Raw genomic sequence first — 26,900 nt, forward strand, 5'->3', positions numbered from 1 at the left:
TTTTGGCAATGGAAATATGTATTTACAGCATCTTCCAGCAGGGGCAAACCTCAACCCATTTGTTTAGACTGTCCATAATGTTAATCTGTTATGTTCATTAACAAAACAACTACAGACGAGCAAGTGTGGAAGTCGCATCAAACAATGAAAGTATCTATTGGCACTGTGAGCTCTGTCTCATTAAAATGACTCACCTGTCAATCATGGTATTTCAGTGACTATCAGCAGGCCAAACTCTCATTCCAGTCCTTCCTTGAAAAATTGTGTGACGTGATTTGTTAAATAAATGTCAGCTATAGTGGAGGCAGTCTCTTTATCTAATAATTGACCTTAAATGAGAAACTGCAATTTGTTGAAGGCTTTTTTTTTTACTTAAATGCTCTGGGGAATGAAAGTCTGGCCACATGGATGGAATCTGTCCTCCTTCCTTGGTATTTGTGTCACTTATATTTGATGCAATTCCTACTTTAATTGCACATATAGTGTAGCTGCCTTAATTTAGAGTCCAGCCATATCTGCATCTCACTGAATATTCACACTGACTTGAGTGCTTTCCATTGAGAAGTATCCACTTTTCTCAAATGGTCTATAGCTACAGTGGCACTTAAGCTACACTCAAAATGTATGAACATCAAACTAAGTTGCATCAAATAAAGGCACACTCAAGAAAAAAGTTATTAAATGATAAAATTATATATTTGAAGACAAAAATAATTTCTTTCTGGTTCTCTAATGCTAGTGGAATGTTATGCTATGCCATACTTTTAGGACCACTGCAATTTATAAGATGGAGAAAAAGAGCCGGAACTGCAAAATCTGCTAGTTTCAACATATCCATGAAAAGGAGGACATAATATTAAAATAATCTACACACACACACACGCACACACATATATATATAGTAGCTAGTATTTGTTTACTTTTGGATTTTTTTTTTTTTTTTCATTTTAATCTGGATAATAAGTCAAAAACCTGTCTCTTATCCCTGCCAGTGTATATGTGGGTGTTTTGTTGGAGGTCAGACTCTAGGTAATATTGGAACAAAGTGTTTGCTTGTGTCAGTCTTTCTGGGCTTCGGTTTCCTTTCTGCTGGTCATATCTGATTTCACACTGATCTGTCTGGAGGTCAATGTCTTAGAGAGCACACTGAGGGTCAGAGAGATGTTCTGTTGCCTCTTTTCTGTTTAGAAATCTTTTGGGTCTTATGTCTGCACATCCTCTATTCTTCCCCTCTTCATAGAAAATAGCTGTTTTTTTCCCCATCTTTTTCCACATCCTCAAACCAATTTTCTTTGTCTTATAGACACACTATGGGGATGGCGACTACATCATTCGCCAGGGGGCAAGAGGAGACACATTCTTCATTATCAGTAAAGGAAAGGCAAGTCTATTTCTGTGCAAAGTGCAAGCAGTGATGCTGTGAAGATGAACCCATGTTAATCTCTTCCTCTCTTTTTTTTCACTCCTGTCCAGGTGACGATGACTCGAGAGGAATGTCCGGGTCAGGAGCCCGTCTACTTGCGCTCGATGGGGAAAGGAGACTCATTTGGGGAAAAAGCCCTACAAGGGTGAGATTGTACTGTATACTACTGTCAAATTTAATACAAAACTTAATCTAAAAATAGGAAGATCATTACGTGAATCTCTCAAAACCTGCAAAGAACATGTTCAGTGTTCACCCAAAATCATGAGAAATATATATTGCTTGAATTAACATTTATACCCTTCACATTCTCATCACTGTAATGCAGAACATCTCATTCTCTTTAATAAAACAAGATATGAGTTTCTATACTATTTAACAATTATTATAAATACCGGTAATTAGTGTATTACAGTGGTGAGAACTGGATGAAAATCACTGTTGAGAATAAGGGTAATTATTACAAAAATCTTAACGGTTTTATTTATCTATTTTGATCACTCAGTGAAATGTGACCTGGACCGGTTCTTGTGAGATTCATTCACCTCATTCGTTTTTAAAGGATGTGGTGACATCTTGTGGCGGCTGACAAGAAGCATTAATGGAATTGAAAAAAATATTTGATTCATATACTGTTTTGAGTTGCTGGCCTTGCAAACATGACATTACATTTACATATTATTTAAAAGCACTGTTTTCTCACACTCTTACGACTGAGTAAGAACAGGCTAATTCAAGAATTATATTATGCAGAATCTAGTGTTTTCTACCAGGGATATTTCCGTGACTATATTCCTAATTGAACTGCTTAATGTGCAAAAATGACCTCCAGATTTCAATTTCCTGTTATGGTGGGCTTGGCAATATGAGCAACCGTCAATGTATATGAATCTAAACATTATATAGATCTTTTTGATCTTACTTATCAGTTTTTTAAAGGTTATGACCAATAATGCATTAGAGCATCCCACAGCAGGAAAACCTACTAGCTGCCAACAATAGTGGAACACAGTCAAACTAATCCCGGTTAGAACAGGGAATAAGGGTGAAAAGTACACAAGGAAAGAATATAGGAGGTATGCGATTGTAGACCAGTCAGATATCATCGGTTATTCTTATGCATTCTTGGAGTTTCTATTCTATTCTGGTTTAACATGCTTATTATCTTTATAATATTTTTATTATTATTTTCCATTCTATTTTATTCATGCTGTTTTTTTGTTCTATTCTGTTCCTGCTAATCATTCTGAGTTCAGTTTTATTCTATTATGCTCCAGTTTATTAAATTTTGGGGTAACACTTTACAATAAGGTTCATTAGTTAACATTAGTTAACTACATTAGTTAACGTTAACTAATAATGAACTGCACTTATACAGCATTTATTCATCTTTGTTAATGTTAATTTCGACATTTACTAATACTTTATTAAAATCTTGTTAACATGAGTTAATGCACTGTGAACTAACATGAACAAACAATGAACAGCTTTATTCATATTAACTAACATTTAACAAAGATTCATAAATACTGTAACAAATGTATTGTTCATGTTAGTTAATACATTAAATAATGTTTAATAAATTAACCTTATTGTAAAGTGTTACCAATTTTGGTTTAACATGCTTATCTATAATATTTTCCATTCTATTCATGCTGTGTTCTATTCATGCTGTATTCTGTTTATTGTATGTATGCTAATCATACAAAATCCTGTTCTATTCTATTGTGCTTTATTCTATCCTATTCTGGTGTCTTTTTTAAGGGGAATGTTTACTCCTGAATATAATTCTGCATTTGGTTGTGTTACTAGGAAACAGTGATCCTGAGAGAGTGTGTTGATATTGCACCGCTGTGTATCAGGTGTCCTGCTGCGAGTGTGTGAACGGAGGTGAAATTTAGGCCACGGTTTTGGAAATCAGAACATTGCACACGGTCACTGTGATCCCTAAGAGATCAATTAAATGCTCTTCTGTTAGAGCTCCCAGCGCTCCTGTATACAGCATGTGGGTGGGTCACTTTACGGAGCTACTTAACAGCGTCCAGAATTTGATAAAGGAATCTCTTGGAGCCGGGATTAAATTCATGCGTGTGTGTATGTGCATTCTGAAGCATTTGACACCTGATTGGTTCACACGTTTGGCAGCTATGATTTGTCTGTTTTTCATGCTGTGTTTCCTTAAGCAGGTGGATGTGTCCCACTTTAGGGTTAGGAATGAAAATTCTGCCATTATTTATACTCTCAAGTCATTCCAAACCAGTATGACTTTTTATAAAACACAAAAAGACAAGTTTAGCAGTTTCCAAACTTCCATTTTCCATATAACAAACATAAATCTAGACAAAAAATGACAAAACCAATATAAAATCATTCCATAAGTCTCATTATTCTTCTGAATGGCACTTTCTGTCCTGTTGTGTATCAGTTTTAAGAAAAAATGCAATTTCAACATTCGGCACATTTTTTTATGTGTGTGTTCCACGGAAGAACGAAATTCATAAGGGTTCAGAACGTCATTTAGGGTGAGTAAATGATGACAGATTTCCCTCTGTGTTCAGTAATATCGTGCAGCAGCTGTGACCTTTGCAGTAGCGTTATTGTGTATTTGTGCTGTGACAGCTTTAGAGCCGATATGTTGTAAAGAATTCTCACCCTCTGCAAGCGTGTTTCACTGGAAATGGATCCGGCAGCGCGTGTGTGCGGTGTCCGGCAATTTTTGCAGTTGGATCCAGGAGCAGACGCTTGTGTGTTTAGCGTTTAGTGTCCAGCCCTTCTTGCTTTCAGGGAGTCGTGTGCGAGAGCTCTTCTTCGGCTCAGAACTGCCAATGATGGGACAGATGTCACACAGTGATTGTTTTAGTCTCATTAGAAGTGTGCTGTACTGTAGTGGTATATGTGTACGTATAGCTGTGCTCAGATCAGACAGTAAGTGAATAATGCAAAGCATCATGAGGTCAGAGTGGGATTCAGACTATGATGACTGCGACTGGAGCGACAGTGAGGAAGAGGACAATCAGCAAAATCTGAGGCATGCTGGCTTAATTCTTTACCAGAGTTGAAATAGCTAGTCATTCTAGTAATCTACTCGTTTATGCCTATATATATATATATATATATGTATACACAATTATTATTATTAATTGTTATTATTATTCTAATAATTTATAAATGGATTATTTTTACCAGATTGTCCAGCATACATGTGAATTTTATCTTACTCGTCGTTAATTTGGTCGCTGCATAATTCACCACATAAATACTTCCATTTGTGTTATTTGTGCAGTTTTATTAGAATAAATAGTTTATATTAATATTTATATATTATTTGTAATTAATAAATTTTTCATTATTTTGTTGGCTTGACATGGCAACCTGCTAATCACGTTTGCAATGTGTTAATTCATGTTAGAAACATGCTAATTAATGCTAGCAACATCCTAAAACATGTTAGCAGAATGCTGATTCATGCTAGCAATGTTTAAAATGGGATTATGATTCCGGAAGCTCAATTTCCATGGAATTAATTGAAAATGGTCGCTCTGCTCCACACCTTTGTTATAGCGAATACAACACGGACAGGCTGATCGGGACCCCGGCGTGAAGCGAAGGGGTCTTGAATCAGCCTGAAGGGGTTATATTCGCTATAACAACCACCTCGCTATACATTATCCCGCTTATTACATGGCTATCTACTAAATAAATCAATAATTTGACACAAAATATTGATTTAAAAAGGAGTTTATTGATTTAAAACGATTGTATTGCTTCCGTTAAAGAACACCGTGTCCATGGCAATGCTCTGTTTTTCATGGCAACGGTGTGTTATACTTAGCAGCGGTCTGTTATCAAGAAATAACAGACCGCATTCTACATTAGAATTCAACCAAGCCATGTAATAATACATGATAAGATCATGCTAGCAATGTGCTAATTCTGCTAACAAGATACTAATTCATTTTAAAATGTTAATCACTTTTTATTGACTTCAAGTAAAAAATTTCAAACCAAACTTTAAAGTTATTTCAAACTTTCAGACAAGGCTTTGTCAAGCCAACATCAAAGTTTGTTTCCTTTACTCATCTAGTTAACATTTATAATACTTGAACTGATTTTGAACGTATCGGAGCATTAAAAATGACGTTTCTCTGTATTGCGTCTGTGTCTTTTGAACAGGGAGGACATCAGAACAGCTAATGTCATCGCAGCAGAGACTGTCACCTGCCTTGTGATTGACAGAGAGTGAGTATATGCAACGTTTGTCCTGTGGAAAAAGTGTTTCTTTATATACGCTGCTTAAACCTTAACACGTGTCATTCCAACAGTCAGCAGTAATTCAGTCCAAGTTTTCCAGTTCGTTGAACATCTGTGGATTTTACACTGATTGTTCTATTTGTGTGTGTGTGAGGGACAGAATATATGGGTTTGAAGTGCTTATCTACTGCCTTAAAGTCAGTAAATCAAGCTCAGCCTAAATAGCTAAAGTGTCACATGTGTCAATGAGAGAGAGAGAGAGAGAGAGAGAGAGAGAGAGAGAGAGAGAGAGAGAGACTGCTGTAAACCTCACAGGGAACAGTCTAAATAGGCTACAGTATATAAAATGGTGCCTTTGATAAATATACTCTACCGTTCATAAGTTTGGGGTTATTTCTTCTTTTAAAAATAATTGTGTACTTTTATTCAGCAAGGACACATTCAATTGGTCAAAAGTTGCAGTAAAGACATTTATAATGTTAGAAAATATTTATATTTTAAATAAATTATGTTCTTTTGAACTTTCTATTTATAAAAGAATCCTGAAAATCAGTTTCCACAAAAATGATTTAGCAGCACAACTGTTTTCAACATTGATGATAATATTAAGAAATGTTTCTAGAGCACCAAATCACCATATTAAAATTATTACTGACGTATCGTGACACTGAAGACTGGAGTAATGATGCTGAAAATTCATTTACATCACAGGAATAAATTACATTTTAATTTTAAATTGTAATACTATTTCAAAATATTACTGTTTATACTGTATTTTTAATCAAATAAACAGCCTTGGTGAGAATAAGAGACTTCTTTGAGAAACATAAAAAAAAATTATGCCAACCTCAAACATTTGAACGGTATTACATTTGTCATAAAGATGAAATCTCTCTAAGTATGTTGTTGTTACCAATCTTTCCAGCTCATACAAACACCTGATTGGAGGTCTGGAAGACGTATCCAACAAAGGCTGTGAAGATGCAGAGGCAAACGCAAAGTAGGTGAAATCATCTCTGAAGAGTAGATCTTTTTATACATTTTCTTTTCTGTGGAATGTTTATAATATTAATCAAGGTTTCTTGCATGTAAAACATTAGCAATCTTGTTTTTGATCACCACTATGGTTTAGAAAATTATGTCTACAAAGTGTTTTCACTGACCAACAGATTTTGATTCTGATGGCTGGAAAACTCAAGAAGAAAAAGTTGGGACAGATGTTAAATAAAAGTGAAAAGATTAAATAATATCTAAATTAAACTGGTAATAGGGAAAGGTATCATGATTGGGTATAGAAGGAGCATCTCAGTCTTTGGTAGCAAAGATGGGTCATGGCTCAACACTTTGTGCCAAATGTCATGAAAGAATTGTCAAACAATTCAAAAATCACAGTTCTCAATGCAAGATTGCAAAGAAATTAGATTTTTTTTTATCATCTAACAAACATAATATTGTGGAAAGATTCAGGGATTCCAGAGAGCAAGGCTGGAAACCTCCCAGATTGAAAAGATAAATGTGCTTGACCTTTGAGCCTTCAGATGGCACTGCATGAGTAACCATAATGCTACTGTGTTAAATATTGCTACATGGGCTCAGGAAAACTTTGGAAAATTGTTGTCACTTAACAGTCTGACGCTAGCCTGGGTTTCCCCATGCTGCCTTGCGCCAGATTTTCGCCTCAGGGAGGGGACCAATCACAGAACGGGGAGGGAGCAGCAAGACGATGACGACGTCTATGCGACACACCAAAGTAGTTTGTTTATATCAACATGTGCACTGCAGATTTACCTTCTACCCTCATGTTTGTCTTGCACAAACTGAAATAGTCGCTGAACGCCATCGTGTACACATAAATCTATGACCCATCGTCTTCTTCCTCGTCAAATTTCTGTCGCTCTACATGCGTCATCTGGTATAATTGAAACGGTTGGCTATGAGCTACGTACAGGCGCATTTGATAGACATTCGTAGCGCCAAATTAACCGCCTCTGGGCATTCGTAAACCACGCCTCAAATACGAGAAAATTAACATGTGGTTCCCAGACCATGTCTCAATGAGACGAGGTCTGACGTTAGCCAGGCTAGTCTGACGCTGCATCAAGAAATGAAACTCAAATCTCTGCTACGCAAGGATAAATCTATACATAATTTCTATGCACAGATGCCACAGAGTTCTCTGGGCCTGAGCTCATTTCAGAAGATCCTAAAGACAGTGTAAATGTGTGCTGTGGTCAAATGAGCCTACATTTCAACATTGAGTTCTCGGCCCCAAAGAAAAAAGGGACAATCCAGACTTTCATCAGTGACCGGTACAAAAGCAAACATCTGTAATGGTATGAGAGTGCAAACGGCATGGGTGACTTGCACGTGTGAAGGTACCATTGAAGTGGAGGCAGATATTGGGATTGTACAGAGACTTATACTGTCATCAAGATGACATATTTCCTGGGAAGACAATGCCAGGCCTCATTCTGCACGTGCTACAACAGAGTGGTTTCGAAGACACTCTACACCTGCAGTCCAGATCGGTCTCTTGTTCAGAATGTATGGCCCATCATGAAAAGGAGAATCATTTAATGACCACAGACTGCTGAGCAGCTGAAGTCTTGTGTCAGGCTAGATTGGGCAAAACTCCCAACTCCCAAAAGGAAAGGTGATGTGACACAGTGGTAAACATGCTTCTGTATCAAATGTTTTTGGAGTGTGTTGCAGCCATCAAAAAAATGTTTTATCTATCTATATTTACTAAAAGTTTCAAGAGAATTAACAAAATCACAGATTGTTGATTTGATTGCATTTTACAAAATAATTCTGGAAAAGGGAATGTACACAAAGTTCTTTGATGAATAGGAAGTTCAAAAAGCAGCATTCATTTTAAACAACATTGAAAAGTGGAAGGTCACTTCACATCACGTTAGATAGCCCCTTCTTTAAGTGAGTGAATTATGGCAACTGTTACAATGCTATAGTCAAAGGGCAGCTCAAGGATATTTACTGTAACTCTAGAACTGTAAAGTAAGAAGACTGTTGAAGTGATTTACTTGTCTGGCTGTTGTCCTAGCATCTTTATCTGATGGCGTTGGACAGTTTGTTTGTGTTAGTCCACCAAGAAGCATTCAAAATGTAGCAAATTTTGTCCACTGTTATGGACAGAGAGGGGCTCGGCCGTAAACTGGGCTCTGGAATGTGCTGTTCACTACACTGTGCTAGTATGCAGAAGACATGTTATATAAGAACCAGCAACTGTTCATAAACAGAATAAACATGATGAGAAAGTAGCTGCGTTTACATGGACCATTATAATCGGATTGAAGGCTCAATCGGATTGAAAAACCTTCATGTAAACACCTTAATTGATCCGATTGAGCTCGATCCGATTGATATTTCGATCGGATTGAAAGGGGTGGTTTATTCCTTTTGTAATCCGATCAAGAGAACATGTAAACACTTAATCGGACTGAAAACCAAATCTGAAAGGAATGCGCATGTGCAATGACAGCTACCGAGTTTATACAGTACGATTGCGACTCGCATTGTCAATGGTATTGGTGCTCTCACCCATGGGCGTCAGTTTGGTTTGAAATGTGCTGGGGACAGAGACGCATTAATTTTTTCTTTAAACACTTGCATTTTCCTATCAACAGTGGAAACAACTTTAAATACTCAATCTTTTCTGGTCATACAGAAAGGAATAATGCATCAGTCGCAAGTACTTTTATTTTGGTAAACTCACAATAACAAGAAAACGTTGTGCTTTTGTAAAATTTAATAAAACAAACAGGGCGCGCTATAATTATCTCCATTGCGTGAACTGTAGCGCGTCTCAATAATGAACTGAAATACAGTGTATATAGCCTCAAAAATATGATGAATATTTCTATATAAAGCTCGAAATGTCCACTTTTAAACTAAAAAAATTGAATCGAAAGCAAATACCGGCTGATTAGGCTGTAATCCATATGAAAGGTGCATTTCTCTCTAAAGGCGCATCCACTTTACAGCGGAGATGTAGTAGATATGTTTGGAGCCGACACTGATTTATAAATATATATTTTATTAATAAACAATAAAAATGCCTCATTATTTTTTCAGACATATTATCATTAGTCTGCTTTTGCCGGTGCTTTGCGGCAAGATTTATGCATGTGCTTGAGCGCGGAATAGGCTATATTCCTTCATACACTCAGTATTTAAAGCAGCCCTCAGTAAGATCGGGATTTCTTTGTTGTATCCTCGCGTTTTGCTCAGAGGTTTCTCTCTAGAGCTCCCCCCGCAGCTTCGGAATAGATATTTGACAACAACTGTTAAAAACTTGCTGGCTATTCTCAGACACTAGAGGCTTAGTAGATCAACGACATCAAAGCAGATGGGAAACTCTTTGCAACGTCGTCTTCATTCGGGTTCCAACAGCGTGAGGGAGCGCAATAATGACAGCATTATAGCAGATTTCTTTTTGCAGTAAATCAATTCTTTACCTCGCGAGACTTGGGATCACACGATACTTCCAGACGAAGAGGCCGGCGGGCCGCCGGCCCAAAGTTGCAAACGCTGTTTTTCCGCTCACGGGCAACAGGGGGGTGCGAAACCACCACCATTCAACCCAAAATAAGTAATATAACCATTCCAGTGACTCCGAAGTTGATCAGTTAAGGTAAAAAAGTTACTTAGTTCACCTTTAAGCAGAAATGAATATAAACGTGAGAAAAAATAAAACGAGCTCCACAGAACATAAAATATTCATTTTATTTTATTTTTCGTGTTCGCATTTGAGGAAAAAACAATGTTACGGACGTGACAGTTCTCGGTTACGGACGTGACTGCTCTGAAATCGGCACTAAAAGATGCTTTAAAACATTCACAGACCTCAATCAGAAAGCACAAAGCCTTTCTTTAAAGTGAATTTCGTTTTGTATTATTTGTATCTTAATTTTAATCAATGTTTCATCAACCAATTGCCTGGATTTAATAAATAATAAGTAAAGCAAATATATCTATATCGCGCTCGTCGTCTCCTAATTAGCAGCTGAAGTACGTAAATGTTAAATCTGATAAAAAAAAAAAAAGCAATGGTAAGAGGGTGGCTGTTATGCGCATCGTGGAACGGCGGCGGGAATCGTCTTGTGCACTGATTGTGCGTAACTGCGCATGTCTAAAACGATCAAATCAGATGTAAAGCTTGTGACATGTAAACGCGCACATCAACCCGATTACTTTATTTGTCGTCCATGTAAACACCTTGTTCGGATTCTTTAATCGGATTGATTTCATTCGGATTGAGCCATGTAAACGCAGCTAGTGATGCAATCATTGTGTGGCGATGAGAAAATAATCTGCTCAGAAAAATGTGAAACCTTATCACTTTTCAGAGAGAATGTCATACAGAGAGAGAGAAAGAGGGATTCTGGGATAGCTCAGAAACGAATTTCCCACTTCAAAAATTAATTCAGTGTCATGTCTGAACCGAAATAGAAACTTTTCTTCCTCTTATCTGCTCATCTGCAATGTAAATGATTGCTGATGAATAATGAAGAGGTGCCTGTAGTCTGTGTGACTGTTTATTAAGACACATCTACAACTGTCACCTCCTGCAATGATCTAAACTACAAACCTGTAAATAAATCTCCAGCTGCCACACTGACAGATAGAGAACACACTAATGAGACGAGTGCGTTCAACTCTCTTACATGTCATTTCTGCTTCACTAGTGGCACCAAACAGAATTGCGAAAATTATGACTTAACAATCAAGACACTCTCTGTCCTTCATTATTCAGCTGAACAGGTACAGGTGCCTGAGCTAATGTTATGTTTGACCCATTTGGACCACTACAACAAAACAGATTGCATTTTTATTTGGGGCTGCCAATGGCATAAAATGACAAACTCAACCTCTCCATGCACCCTAAAATCCATATTTATAGTATAAAATCAGTGTACCTGTTTTCGTGTGTGTGTATATATAGTATATACAGTATGTATGTGTGTGTGTGTTTATATATATATATATATATATATATATATATATATATATATATATATATATATATATATATATATATTTATTAGGGGTGTGCAAAGCAGCCGATATTTGTATCTGTATTTGTTGAGGGGGGAAAAGTATTTGTATTTGTATTCGAGTAAAATTCAAAATAGGCGTAAAAATTCTTCTTCTTTTTTTGCGTTACACTTTTAATTTACGTTATAGTGCAACTGTATTCTTTAATTATATCCATTATAATAATTATGGATATGCAATATTGGTTGATGTTTTTCCATAAATCCAGCAATGAAACAAGGAACGTCATTGAAAATAAAATAACATAACAGCCATACCTCATCCATGGTTAAACCAACAACTAATAAAATACCATTGTGAACATTATGAAGCCTACAGCTTACATCTTGCTGTCTGCAAAAGACAGAGTAACTTAAACGTAGGCTACCCATATAACTCCCACACGTGCATACAATTCGACACAACTACACAAGCATTTTTAACCGAACGTTAATCTTAGTAACAGCCTATCTAAATTACCGCGCTAAACAGAGCTACGTAACCAGAGTGAGCATGAGAGCACCCGATTGCAGACGTCAATAATGCAGTGTATGGAATAATCTCCCGATCAAACTCCGCTTCCCGAAAGTTATAAACTGCCTCAGGAACCCAGTTAAGGTACAAAAATCTATTCAACAAAAATAGTGATGCAGTTAAGAGTTTTTTCGCTCAGCCGAGCCCTCTCTGTTGCTGTGTGGAGCAGCCTGTGTCTGTCACTCACTCACTCATCCAGGCACGCACTGCGTGCAACTTTTTGATATAAAGTTTTTCTTGTTCTCGAATACAAATATTTTTTAAAGTATTTGTTTGAAATAAGTTTTTGTAAAAAACACGTTATTTGTGCCTTTCCGAATACCGTATTCAGGTTCGGCTCCACCCCTAATATATATATATATAATATATACACACACACACACACACACACACATACATTTATACAGGGGTTGGCCAATGAAACAGCTGTTTTTAGACCATCATAATTTATTAGTATGGTGTAGGGCCTCCTGGTGCCAATACAGCATCAATTGGTCTTGGAGATGACAGATACAAGTCCTGCACAGTGGCCAGAGGGATTCCTCTTCCAGAACAATGGCCATGTGATGCTGATGGAGGATAGTGTTTTCTATCTTGCTCCTTCAAAACACCCCAAAGTGGCTCAAACATATTTAGATCTGGTGACTGTGTAGGCCATGGGAGATGTTCAACTTCACGTCCATGTTCATCAAACCATTCTGTCAAAAGTCTTGCCCTTGTGTATTGGTGCATTATTATGCTGACACACGGCACCACCTCTAGGGTACAATATTTGAATCGTTAGGTGCATATGGACCTCCAGAATGGCTCGGTAGTCCTTGGCAGTGACATGCACATCAAGTACAGTAGGGAATGCCATGATATTGCAGCTCAAACCATCACTGATAAACCCAGTGCTTTACTCTGGGCACGCAACACACATACTATAGTTAAGCCTCTTTGAGGCTTTACCGCACTGTATCTCCCACAGATGTGCATCGTTGGTACCAATAAAACCGACATTTGGCATTGGCACGAGTGACCAAAGGTTTCTCTATAGCAGCCAGACCATAAATATTGATTCTGTGGTGCTCCCGACGAGCAGTTTTGGTGGAAACCAGAGTCGAGGTGCACATTTAGTTCTGCAGTGAGTTGGGCAGCTGTGGTTTTAGATTTTTCTGATACAATCCGGAATAGTACCTGGACATCCTTTTCAGATAGCTTCCTCTTTCATCGACAGTTACTCCTGTTGGATATGATTAGTCCGATACCATAGCTCTCGATACACCACAAAGGTTTACTGTCCTGGTTACAGATGAGCCAGGAGACGCACACCAGAAAATTGTCCCCTTTTGAACTCTGATATGCCTCCCATTATGTTGTGTGGATTGCAACATTGTATGCACAACTGTGCTATTGCTCAGCTAATTAAACCTTCTCTCTTACTGATGGAATGTAAAATCAGCGAGGATTGGCCACCAGGCTGTGCATATATTGGACAGTTTAGTGTTTGACTGTCCAGCCCCTATATACTGTAGTTGAAATCAAAATAATTAAAACCCCATTGCAAATCAGGTTTGTTGGCAAAATTTACAGACTTTCAGCTCTTTGCAATGAACAAATCAAACAAAGGTACCGGTAATTGAAATAACAACACAACAAATGTTTCAAGTGGTTTCCCCAAGTTCAACTGAAAATGCCACTTTTAACAACTTCTGCAGTCTCAAAATGATTCAACCCTCTGAATAGAATCCCTAACCGCACAAATCTGCAAAACAGGTTTTGTCTCAAGCACACCTGATGCAACTAAACAAGGGCTTCATTAGTAAAAAATTTTTTCCAAAAAGTTAAGAGCAGATGTCATCGTCCTTCACAAACAAGGAGCATGATACAAAAAGTAAGCGAAGGCATTAAATGTTCCTAGAGACCGTTGGAAGCATAGTTTGCCAGTTCAAAGTTAAAGGAACAGTGGTTACCTACCTGGACGGGGTAGAAAAGGGAAGCTATCAAACAAGATTTCTGAGAAGGCAGGTTCAGAAAAACCTTGGTGGCAACAGGCACTGAGGTTTCATCTTGCACAGTAAGGCACGTACTAAACTACCCAGAACTCAAAGACGTGCACCACTACTGACCCAAAAGCTCTTCACATTTTCTTTAATGCATTTTCACTGGAAATCAAGGCATTGCAAAATAGATGCAAAAGCTAGACAAAGAACACCGAGAACCCATAAAGCTTCATATTGCCACCTTGTTGTCAATCAACAATCCACTCTGTAGTTGACCAATGAATTCCAGAAACCAGGAGCCAAGAGCAGCATCACACGTGCTTAATCAGCAGTGCCTCCAAGGTTTATATTTTAATCGAAGACATTTTAAATGGATTTTGTTGATTCCTGGGGCATAAAATATCAGTAAATTGTCCAGCAGAAATGTGAAATCCATTACAATGTTGCTTTTATCAGTGTGCATGAGCAAAAAGATGACTGGAAGCTAGCACCAATGTCACAAATGTCACTTTCAGAGGGCAATCTTTTGTGTATGACAAGATGATTTTGCCATAGTAGACTTCAAATCAGTAGATATGATTTAAATTAATCTGATTCTCTATCTTCAGAGCAAAACCTTCATCGATTAACTTTAGAAATTTCTTTCCATTACCCCTCCCAATAAAAAACCCTATTCTACAAAAAATCTGGATGATCACATTTATTTTAGACTGAGGGTTGAATTAGACAACAGTATGCCGTTTAGATTTATTACAATATTTGTATTACAAATTATCACAAGTTAATAAAATGTTATCTAATGATATTTATTTATTTTTTGCTTATTTTCTTTCTTTCTTTTATATTTTACAGGCCATTTCTTTGATTCTCCTGCAGTTCTCTCTATGAATGTTTTGTGTGAGAGACATTTACCATCTCTAGCTTTCAGCTTAGGAATGCATTTATTCTGTTTACAGTTTTAGCAAGGATTTTTGGCTTGTATCCCTTTCCCACACTGCACTCTTACAAGGTGTTACTCTTGTTTGTGCATTGATCTATGCCAGTGTTCTGCAGCCTGTATGCACATCTCTGACCCTGCCAGCCTAATATTGGATCATGTGAAAGGGATTGAATAATTGAAGCACACTTCGTGTGCACGGGCTGGAGGTTCTTAGGACCCCTGGCAGTCTGCATGGAAAATCTTAACCTCTCTGTGACATTACAAAGCAGTTTTAGCCAAGCCAAATAGCAGCTCAATCGTGTCAATGGCCAAGGCTTTAGCAAAGGGATTTGATTGGCCAGTTCTGTATCATAAGCACTCATCGTAAGGAGAAAAATATGACCGTATTACAGTTTTATTTGCAATGCTACAGTATAAGTATGCCATTTGGACATCTAAGGAATAAGAGTGCAAATATCAGTGGTGAACAAAAACAATTTTATGAAAGTGAACTGATACAAACTCATCCTTGATTGCAGTTAAAACCCTGTTGGTTGTATTTGCACGGCAAATTTATGGAAAGTCACAATCAGGTTAATTTCCCCCCAGACAGAGGATGACGACTTTGAAGTTGAAAATGACATGGAATTTGAGTTTTGATTTGCAGGTTGTCCTGCTAGACTGACAGAGGGAATAACTGTACATCTTTTCTTCCATTCATCCTCCTTTTTCTGATTTTGAAATGCAGATATGAGGTAGAGAACGCTTTCTTCTCCAACCTCAACCTGTCTGACTTCAACATCATCGACACTCTTGGAGTTGGAGGATTTGGGCGTGTTGAACTGGTAACAGAACATCATGTTTTCAATGCAATATTTATGTTTATTATGTAAAAGTGTGTTATGTAAAAAAAAAAATCTCCAAATGTTTTTTGATCATATAGACTAGAGTATGTCATTATAATAGTTCATCATAGTAATTTATTCAGATTAGATTTGTGTGTGTGTTTGTGACAATACACTATCTCCACTTGTTTTATTCTTAGGTGCAGCTCAAGAGTGATGAGGTGAAGACATTTGCAATGAAAATCCTAAAGAAGCGTCACATCGTGGACACGAGACAGCAGGAACACATCCGATCAGAGAAACTAATTATGCAGGAGGCACATTCAGATTTTATAGTCAGGTACCTCCGGTGTCCAGGCACATACTACATTAAACTGCAGTTTTTAATGTCTAAAGTGGTTTATATGCAGTGCTATTTTAGTATCATTGATCTACTATTATAGTTTTTGTTAATATGTGACCCTGGACCACAAAAACTGTCACATGGGTCAATTTTTGGAAATTTAAATGTATACATCAGCTGAAAGCTGAATAAATAAGCTTTTGTTATGATAGAATAATATTTGGCCGAGATATAACTATTATAGATTTGGAATCTGAGGGTGCCAAAAAATCTAAACATTGAGAAAATCGCCTTTAAAGTTTTCCATTTATGTTCGCGATTGTGCTGCATTCACACATACAAATACATGTTTTATATACTTACGGTAGGAAATTTACAAACTATCTTCATGGAACATGATCTTTACTTAATATCCTAATGATTTTTTGCATAAAAGAAAAAATAGATAATTTTGACCCATACAATGTATTGTTGGCTATTGCCACAAATTTACCCGTGCGACTTGTGACTGGTTTTATGATCCAGGGTCACATATTTTGAAAATAATAAATGTTCTATTTTTGTAATTTTTTTGTGCGTTCTTGTGATTTGATTAGTTTTTATTTTTTGTGAATATGTCAATATGTAGTTTTAATTAAGTTTGTTTATTTTAGTACATCAACTTTAAGCAAAATTGAGAAATGTTGCATTGGTTTGTTTTTTTATGGTTTTTGTTATAATTAACAATAATAACCCTGTCTATATCAAATATAATGTTAGTAGTTTTTGCTTTGACATCAGACATGTGACAACATAGATGTATTTCATCCCTTGGATTTGTAAAATCGCATTTTGACACTGTTCCTCTTGTTTTCGTAGACTCTATAGGACGTTTAAGGACAGTAAATACCTCTATATGTTAATGGAGGCATGTTTAGGTGGAGAACTGTGGACTATCCTCCGAGACAGGTGACCCTTATCTTTTCACTTTTTGTTTTCTTGTATGGTTGCTGTCTGGATTTCAACAACAAAACAGTCCCGTTTCTTTCCTAACCGCAGAGGAAACTTTGATGATTCAACCACACGGTTTTACACGGCATGTGTGGTGGAGGCGTTCGCTTACCTGCATTCCAAAGGCATCATATACAGAGACCTCAAACCAGAGAACCTGATACTAGACCACAGAGGCTACGCCAAACTGGTGAATATAGGATCCCATAAAGACACTCAGTATTCACCTTCTAGTAGTTTCATGAGGATGAAAGGACAATAATCACTTAAGAGTGTTTTAATGTCATTGCATTAGAAAACACAAAATCAAACCAATTGCTATTTAAAAAGATAAAACATTTTTCGAGAGGCTGCTTACTGCAGAGCCAATGGTCCACCTATAACCCTATCGCTAAACATAAATCCGCCAATTAGGTCTGGGCGTCATTTGGCTCTGCAGTGAGCACCACTCGCATTTTAAGCACAATTTCAGAAAAATAAGTTTAAGGAGAACAGATACACCGTTTAAAATTAGGACAAAAGTCATTTAAAAATGTATCAATTTGTATTTTGAACACAAAATGCTCCACGTTCACAATCTTTGAATAAAAGATATGACAGCATCACAGGCATAGTAAAAAAATGTCAACTGCACACACTCAAAGTGGACCAAACGGACTTTCAAGGCCAGGGACAGGGTGAATACAAAGTCTACTGGATGCTTTTTCTCTGTTTACTTTTTGGTCCACTTAAAAGTATAGTTCAACCAAAAATTTAAATGATGTCATCATTTACTCTCCCTCATGTCGTCCCAAACTGCTTTCTTCTGAGGAATATAACATATATTTTGAGAAATGTCAGCATTCTTCAAAATATTAGCTTTTGTTTTCTGCAAAAGAAAGGAAATCATACATGAGGGTGAGTAAATGACGAGAGAACTTTCATTTTTGGATGAAGTATCCATTTAAAGAGTTCAGACGTTGCTTCTGTTAAAGAGGACTCAAGCATGAAACCTAAAATCGTGTGTAAATCTTTTAAAGGTGGATTTTGGCTTTGCTAAGAAGATTGGCTTTGGGAAGAAGACATGGACATTCTGTGGTACTCCAGAGTATGTGGCACCAGAGATAATCTTGAATAAAGGACATGACATCTCCGCAGATTACTGGTCCCTCGGGATCCTCATGTATGAGCTACTGACCGGCAGGTGAGACAGAGCTCCACGTGTTTGAAAACACTGGTTCATTTAAACATTATGATTTTTAATTCATACTACACATGCAAAAGTCATGTTTTCTTTAAATTTCCTCTATTTTTCAGTCCTCCTTTTTCAGGACCGGATCCAATGAAAACATACAACATCATTCTAAGAGGCATTGACATGATAGAATTCCCCAAAAAAATAACCAAAAATGCTGCCAATCTAATCAAAAAGCTATGCAGGTATGTATCCATCACACTATAAAAACACATTCGCTGTAAGTCAGCTATGTTTTCCAATGCAGATGTTTTTCTTCTCAGAGACACACCTTCTGAAAGACTAGGAAACTTGAAAAACGGTGTTAAAGACATCCAGAAGCACAAGCAAGTTTGACATTCGCTTTGTATCAGCTCATTCTTCAAGATCATGTTTTAGTTTTATGAATAATCTCATGTAATGAATGTGTCCACAGATGGTTTGAAGGGTTTAACTGGGACGGCTTGAGGAAGGGGACACTGACGCCCCCTATCATCCCTAATGTAAGTGCTTACGCTCATGCAAGATAGATTTTACACGAATGTAAGGCCAGAAACAAATTCTATGCAAGTACACTCTTAGAAAAAAGGTTGTATATAGAACCTTAAAGGGTTCTGTCAGGTGCTTCATGTATAGAATTTGTTTTAATTAATTTTTAATTTCAATAAAACTTTATGAATTAAGCAACTTGTAAACCTACTTTATCTGATATAGAACCATATTGAACCATATTTTTTTTTAAAAGACTGTACTGTAGGCACAAGTGCATTCTTGCATACTTACTGTGCTGCTTACAAATCTTAAAATGTCTCTGACACTTAACTGAAAATGTTATACAGATAGCTAGTTATAAACATGTCTAACTTTAGTAAACTCTCTTTGCTCTCTTCAAACATTGCTTTGTTATGACAATAGTTGTCCTGAAAGAGAAAATAGGCATTTGAATTGTTCGTTCATTCATTTGAATGACACATTTTGAAAAGCTTCAGTGTGTGAAAACAAGCTAGCGTTTGGTTACACATACTGCTCAGAACATTTGCACTGATAAACATGCTAAATAAACACATGGTTGAATAAATGCAGTACATAGTACTGTATACAGTACATTACTGTTTAAATGTATATATTTATTTTTAAGAAATGTATGCTTTTATTCAGCATGGATGCATTAAATTAATAAAGTAATATAAACAAAGGAATATGAAGAAATCCTTTTAAAAAAAATCACGTTTTTACTGAAATATTAAGCAGTTTAAACAGAAAATAATCAGAAATGTGTATTGAGCAGCATGCTAAGAATGATTTCTGAAGGATCATGTGACACTGAAGACAGGAGTAATTGACATTACAGGAATAAATTACATAGCTATCATGGTAACACTTTATACTAACTTAAGTATACAGTAATATACTTTACAGATCATTTTCAAACTATAGTTAAAGGCTATATACAAATAGTGAGTTCTTCATTCATTGTCACTGTAATTAACAAAATATTTAAAGTTAGATTATGGGTTTTTTATGCTTTTTTAAGAATTAACCGTAAATAGTTCTCACTTTAGACCAGGTCACGGAAAATGTGATTTAAATCAACCTTTATTCTTGGACATTTATTGCATTAGTATTAAGTGTTCATTAAAATGTCTACAAAATACATTAAGCATATATGTCATGTGTAGACAAAACAAGGCTGAACAAAGAACTGAGAGGATCTAAGGGCTTGAATACAGCTCTTAAACACAGTGAGGTCATTAACTGGAAAAGAAACAGGTGCGTGATAGATTAGAAACGAGTAACGACCAGGACACAGAGGCAAAATGGGAACGCAAAAAAGAAAGAAAAGAAAAAACAAACAATGAAACTAAACATACTCCTGACATTATGTACAAAGTTCTGTCATGAACCACTAGATGGTGCAGGCTGATAGGTCCTTAATTCAATCTGCTTGCAATCACATCATTCTCTATAGGGCACAGCTGATTGGTTCTTGCTGTATCAGTAGCCAATGAGTTTGCTGCTCAACCCTCAAATACTTGGTCAGTATTTGCTGTAGCAGTTGCAGTGCACTTTCAGAATTCCTCTGAAATTCAACATCTAAGATAAGTGACCGGTCTTTCTTATGCTATATCACTGCATTATTGCGTGGTCTGCCTTATTAATTCCCTATGAAGTAACCATACACAAGGCTTAAAATCATGTGTCATGTTAACAGTCCTGTTTTAATGCTTAGAGTGAATTACTACACATATTAGCAGCTAGTGTATATGTAATATTGCGTTTATACAGCAGCAGCAAGCAGACAGTGTAGTTGTTATGAGGATACAGAGACAGCTTTGCCGGCACATGAATTCGTTGAAGTGAAATAGGCATTCTGTTTCGTATCGCATCAATGGAGCTTACAGCAGCTCTTAGTACTTTGTTCAGCATGTATAGCAAATTCAAGTCCAATGTTAGTAAATATATTATCATCAGCAACAGGATGCTAGCAGATGTTACGGTGAAGTATAAAACAAGTATAAAAAAAGCTTGAATTGAGTGAGGAGTCATCAGCTGGCTAACGTTGATCATGCAATGTGAACATTATCATTTAACACGCAAACAAATGTATTCACTTTAATTACAATAGAATGCAAGCACCTGCATTTCTGGCAGTATTAGATTGAGCATATATACGATCTCACAACTACAGGGCGATTAACGATTTATGCTAATGTCGGATGCTTTCATCATCAGCATATTAGTAGACTAAAGATAAGTAGATCATCCACTGTCACGTATAGAATGATAATTCATCACTTTGAGCCTGGTTACTCCTAAGGTATTTTCCGCCATTCTGTCACCTGATGGAGTTTGCGTTTCTTGACACTGTTGCCTCTGGCTTGCTTTGTTGGGGACAATATTATTGATCTATGTGTACTGACTGTACAACAGCTGAAATGCATCAATTTCCTGTTATCACTGTATCAGCTGCTTTGAAACAATCTGTATTGTATAAAGTGCTAGTTTATCGGTCTGGCTAGTGGCTAGTAATATGGTGAACGCAATTTTTGTGTAGCTAACTCTTTCAAAGCTAGGTTATTTAACACTCTCTGCAAAGCCTTGGGTAAAGAACTTGGGTGTTGTTTTTGATGATGGTCTGAAATTTGACAAGCAGATAAGTTCAGTGGTCAAATCCTGCTTTTCCCAGCTCCGTCTTTTTATAGCCAAAGTAAAACCTGTTTTATCTTTTAATAACTTTGAAAGAATAATTCATGCTTTTTTAACATCGAGACTATAGACTATAGCAATTCACTGTATTACGGGATCAGCAATTCAGCTTTATCCCGGTTACAGATAGTACAAAATGCGGCGGCAAGACTTTTGACATGTACTAGAAAACGGGACCATATTACTCCAGTGCTACGTTATTTGCACTGGTTGCCTGTACGACATCGTGTTGATTTTAAAGGGTAACTAAACCCTTAAACAACTTTTTTTAGTTAATGATCTGTAAGACTGGGGCTTTATTATGCTGCCCCAGTCTTACAGATTTGTATATGCTGTTCATTGATTCAAATAATTTTTTTGACATTTGGGGATAAAGTATTTTAATTTTACAATATATGGTGTAAAAACGTGCTGCCCTCTTCAGGTTGAACGGTGGCTACTGCAGTTGAATTTTCCTATTGGCAGTTGTGGTACCCTGTGATGTAAGAGGGTACCAGCAAACCACGCCCTTGCCTACAGAGAGATGTGTCTCAGGTGCATTATATTATTATTCACTATCAATAACCTTATACGAAATAAGGTAATGCGGAATTATTCTCGCGTTTTGGTGATTCCCTAGTTATGTTTTGTTATTGACGTTTTAATCAGGCTAATTGTCCGGTCGGGCAAGTAAAATTCACTTCCCCTTGCCCCATCAAAAAATCAATGTCGAGCCCTGCTTAAGGGAGACGTTTCCCCCACTGTACCCTACTGTAGACAGAAATGGGAGATTATAATAAACATTCTGAAACAATAAAAACATAGAACATTAAAGATAAAACCCAGTGTATTCCGATTATTCCTCTGGCAGTAGGTCACTGAGCAGCGCGCAGCTCTTCATTTAGATCTCACTACTGATTTACACAGGCATCGCTGCCAATGACCTCGTTCAGATAATGTTGCATAATTACTGTAAAATTAAAGATAACGCAGCTATTGTTATTGATTCCTTGCGGAAGTCTATCGTAAGTTAAGTTTGGGGCACAAAAGCGTGCATGCACAGTAACGTTTGTTTATGTTGTTGCCGTTGAAACAGTCTATAAGATCCATACATCAGGATCAAGGCATGTATGTAGTGGTTGTGAGAATACAGTGCATTGCAGACATGAGAAAACCTTTCAGTGAAATATACACATTCAACCGGGGCTTACCATATGTGATCCATGCTGGCAAAGGAGTCAGAATGTGCACTGGCTAATTTTCGAACTACTTAAAAAAAAAAAAAATTAACTACTCCCTTCTCGCGCTGCCCCTCAACACAAGTTTGGTATCTTTATAAAGTGCAGTATTCCAACTTTGGATCAAACTCATGCCATCATGAAATGTAATTTTCAAACTCATGCTGATATAAACAAAACTATCTTACTGGCACTGACTGACAGCCGAAGCGTGCGCACAAAGACCTCAAACAGCGCGGGGATCCATCCCGATATACACGTACTGTAACAGAATTACAGCATTTTAAAATATCTGTCTCTGCGAGTATTCAAGCTAATATTATCTGTTATGTATTAAATAAATGTTTGATTTAACAAATCATCTGGGCCCGTATTTATCAACCCTCTGAGAATTACTCACAAGAACACTGCTAAGAATGGACTTGAGTAACTTAAGTGCAGCTTTGAGCCAATATTTTAGTTTTATCAAGCATCTCAGTCATAATTTAAGTGTAGGACTAAATCTAAAGGGGTCATGACATGTTTTTTTTTATTTTATTATTATGTTCCCTTAGGTGCAATTATAGTATTACTATAGTTTTTTTTGCAAAAAACTTTTAAAATGTAGTGATTTATGACCTTTTCCCACCCTGTTTCTCATCCTCTGATTCAAACAGTCTGTTTTGGGGGTGTTTCCCCTTTAAGAGTTCAGTGTTAACGCCCACTGTTATGATTGGCTAACGTCAGTGCCTATGCATCAATTATTAACGCCCCCAGCCAGAGGATTTGCGGATTCAGCGTATTTAAAAAGTAGTTTAAAGTTTTAAATGCATTACTTACAGTTTGCGTCGTCGTTGTTGAGCCCAGAATAGTCGGCACGGACTTATCTTTGAGCAACAGTTTTCTGGCAAAGCCAGCATCATTGTGGGATTTGTTCTCAAAACAGTCATCCTTCAAATGTATAGAACAAACGCTTAAACTAACACTGCCGTGACTGAGACGTCCACAAAAAATAAAGTGCGTCCATTTTTCCCTGACGTCTGGATCTTTCGGCAGCGTATTCAAAGATGTTGTTTGTCCACAGCCAGGAACAGCACATCTGCGGCATCGCAATTTCCCTGTACACAGACCCACTCGCTGTCCGTCGACTGAACACTTGTGAGGCACACGGGGCGACAACGATACGAAATGAGCGTAGTTGCCTTGCGCTTTAAGCGTAGTTATCTTGTGCTGGAGGCGGTCATATGCAAACGCTGGTACGTCACTTCGTACCGTGACGTCACTTCTTACCATGGATCCAGAACGAGCTGTATTTAGAGCTTGATTAAATAAATGATTCGTTTATAATGGGGAGGAAGTCTTAAGCTATGAAACTTGCAGGACGTTTTAATGGTACAAAGACCTCTTATATACCAAAAGATCAAGGCAAATTTGGTTTCTCATGTCATGACCCCTTTAAGTGTCAGTCTTAGAGATGATTCACGACACTTTGCTGTGCCACAAACGGATTTTGGATGACGACATAGGCATGGACCAATCACTGAACAGATTTCCTTATTTAAGAATATTCTCAGATAAATTCACATTTAATGGTGTAATTCCTAATAGCATTCAACACACATTTGACAATAAATAATTTAAGAGAATACATTATGATATAGATTGGAAATGTAATCAGTCACCAGGGATTCCAAAAGAAAGCCGAACTGGCGGGAGGAAGCGCTACTGCTTGCTGAATTATTGGAACAGTGGAAACATGTTATAAAAGGCAAGTTCAGCCCAACATTAACCAGCGCTGACAAAGATGATGCCTGCTCGGTCCAAACGATACCGTTTGATTAACTACTCGTCGTCAAACATTTAAAAAACATTCTTCCTCTCCTGAAAGATTTGCGCACATCTGTCTCCTCAGTGCCATCACAAGCCCTACTGGCAACTCTTAACCACTTGAGAGACCTCGAGCTGTCTTAAACCTAAGAACCACTCTTACTCTCCCAGTCATTTAAGAAATTTGATAACTTGCTTTTATACTTAAGTTTGAAAGTAGGAGTAAATTTCAAGGATTCTCAGCACTTAACGCTGAAATAGCTATTTGAGAAGCTTGATAAATACGGGCACTGATGTGTAACATTATATTATATCCGTGCCGTATAATAGGTCTGAATATATAGGTTGTCTGTTAACTAAATGTTAATCTAACAATTGTGGTATCATGGGGAAAGAAAAGTTGAATATAGGTGATTTTGTTTTGGAACCTTCAAAAAACTTTAATGCAATTTTTTTTCTTTCTCAAAATTGACTGCCGACTGCGACGTGAAGCTATTTGGCAAAGCTGGCCCAGGCACACATATCATAGACCACTAGCATTAAGCCATTCAGCAAAGCAGGGCCAGGCACAGTCGAGGAGGGGTACACTACTATACACAGGGCTACACTGCGAGCTGCTTCACGAATGTTACATGTACCTCATGGCAGCCCACATGGGTAGATCTACATGGTGGAATAATGCATAGGCAGATCTAGCCCACAAGGACCAAGCATAAGCCCCATTTCTTATACTCAAATAAAACTAAAGGGCCAGGCACACATGGCTAACATACACATTCCTATGTCTCTTCTGAGCAGTAGCAGTACATATTAGGGCTGTAAGATTTATTGCATTTGTGATAATATTGCAATTATAAATATGATAAAAAATTTGGTCAAGTGACAGTTAAGCAGTCTGCAATTTTGGCACGCTACGCATATAGACCTGGCATACAGGAAAGAACAGTTTGTTTAATTTATGTAATATTTTGTGTCGGTCATACTATACAATAGTAAAAGATTCTCTCTTCAACGATTCTGGATCGATTCTGAGCTTAGTTTTTAAAACACAGATGAGTGATGACGATTGTTTCCAATTCTTCACAAACACACCCCTCGAACCTTTCATAAAGTTAGGAAAGGTTGAAGCGGATTACAAGGACATTCGTGGGCTTCATTGCACATGATATGCGCTGTGAGAAACCAAACACTCAGATAGTTGTTGTGACAGAAACACACACACACACACACACACACACGTCTTGTTTACCATCTTTGGGGGGACTCTTCATAGACGTAATGGTTTTTATACTGTACAAACTGTATATTCTATCCCCTTACACTAACCCAAGCCATAATCCTATGAGAGTGTGTGTGTGTGTGCGTGCTTAATGTATTTGTAAACAAGGAACACTTAAAATGAATGTCCAATAAAGATTGGTTTAAAACACTTACTGACATTTTCCACTTTTTCGTGACCTAATCTAAAGTGAGAACTATTTACTCTTAATAACCATACCAGCTCCTTTACTACTGATGTAGTAAAACGTGCATCATTTGTATGGTTAAGTTGAAGCATTATTAACATATAACTATTTACATATGAGCTAATAATTAAACATTAATAATTGTGTTAATTACAGTGACAATAAATGAAGAACTCACAGTTTGTATATAATGTAGAGACTACAATACACATCAACTATGAATTAACTATAAACTAATAGTTTGCAAATGATTTGTAAGTACTATATTACTGTATATTTACAGTATGTGTTACCAGAATTGGTTTAACTAACGTTAATAAAGATGAATAAATACTGTAGCAAATGTATTGTTCAATGTTATGTAATGCATTAACTAACATTAACTAATGGGACTTTATTGTAAAGTGTTACCATTACATTTAATATTACAGTAAATATTAACAATGCAGTAAAAGGTACACTTTGTATCTTTTAGCCTTCTAGCATTTAAAAAACAAATCTCCATGCATTTTGCATAAGAACATTGTTTTGGTTGTGTTTCGGCTCTGTGTGAGACTCTGTGAAGATTAATATGGTTCATACTGCTCATAAAACATTCACCATTAGGCTTAAGAGATATAACCAGTTTAGATGGAAAGGATCTCAAG

The 26,900-nt window shown here is 37.0% G+C and overlaps 1 protein-coding gene and 1 long non-coding RNA gene across 5 annotated transcripts in view; one reads left to right on the forward strand and one right to left on the reverse strand.

Moving 5' to 3' along the window:
- The window catches only part of prkg1a (protein kinase cGMP-dependent 1a), an 88,484-nt gene that overhangs the window by 59,887 nt on the left and 1,697 nt on the right, over positions 1-26,900 (forward strand). For 3 of the 4 annotated variants that reach the window (XM_079634432.1, XM_079634434.1, XM_079634433.1), the window contains 12 exons: positions 1,304-1,381; positions 1,474-1,568; positions 5,597-5,662; positions 6,600-6,674; positions 15,915-16,011; positions 16,212-16,351; positions 17,213-17,302; positions 17,393-17,534; positions 18,364-18,527; positions 18,641-18,763; positions 18,842-18,904; positions 18,994-19,060. In XM_079634432.1, coding sequence (XP_079490558.1) covers positions 1,304-1,381; positions 1,474-1,568; positions 5,597-5,662; positions 6,600-6,674; positions 15,915-16,011; positions 16,212-16,351; positions 17,213-17,302; positions 17,393-17,534; positions 18,364-18,527; positions 18,641-18,763; positions 18,842-18,904; positions 18,994-19,060 — 1,200 coding nt within the window. Of the gene's footprint in view, positions 1-1,303; positions 1,382-1,473; positions 1,569-4,223; positions 4,452-5,596; positions 5,663-6,599; positions 6,675-15,914; positions 16,012-16,211; positions 16,352-17,212; positions 17,303-17,392; positions 17,535-18,363; positions 18,528-18,640; positions 18,764-18,841; positions 18,905-18,993; positions 19,061-26,900 lie in introns of those variants that run through there. The other variant, XM_079634435.1, reaches the window with a different exon arrangement.
- LOC307010063 overlaps positions 3,642-26,900 on the reverse strand; it is a 108,717-nt gene continuing 85,458 nt past the window's right edge. The window contains exon 3 of the long non-coding RNA XR_013800150.1: positions 3,642-4,242. This is a non-coding gene — a long non-coding RNA (uncharacterized lncRNA). The remainder of the gene's footprint in view (positions 4,243-26,900) is intronic.

The sequence above is a fragment of the Phoxinus phoxinus genome, assembly GCF_949152265.1.
Source record: "Phoxinus phoxinus genome assembly, chromosome: 14".
Taxonomy (NCBI): Eukaryota; Metazoa; Chordata; class Actinopteri; order Cypriniformes; family Leuciscidae; genus Phoxinus; species Phoxinus phoxinus.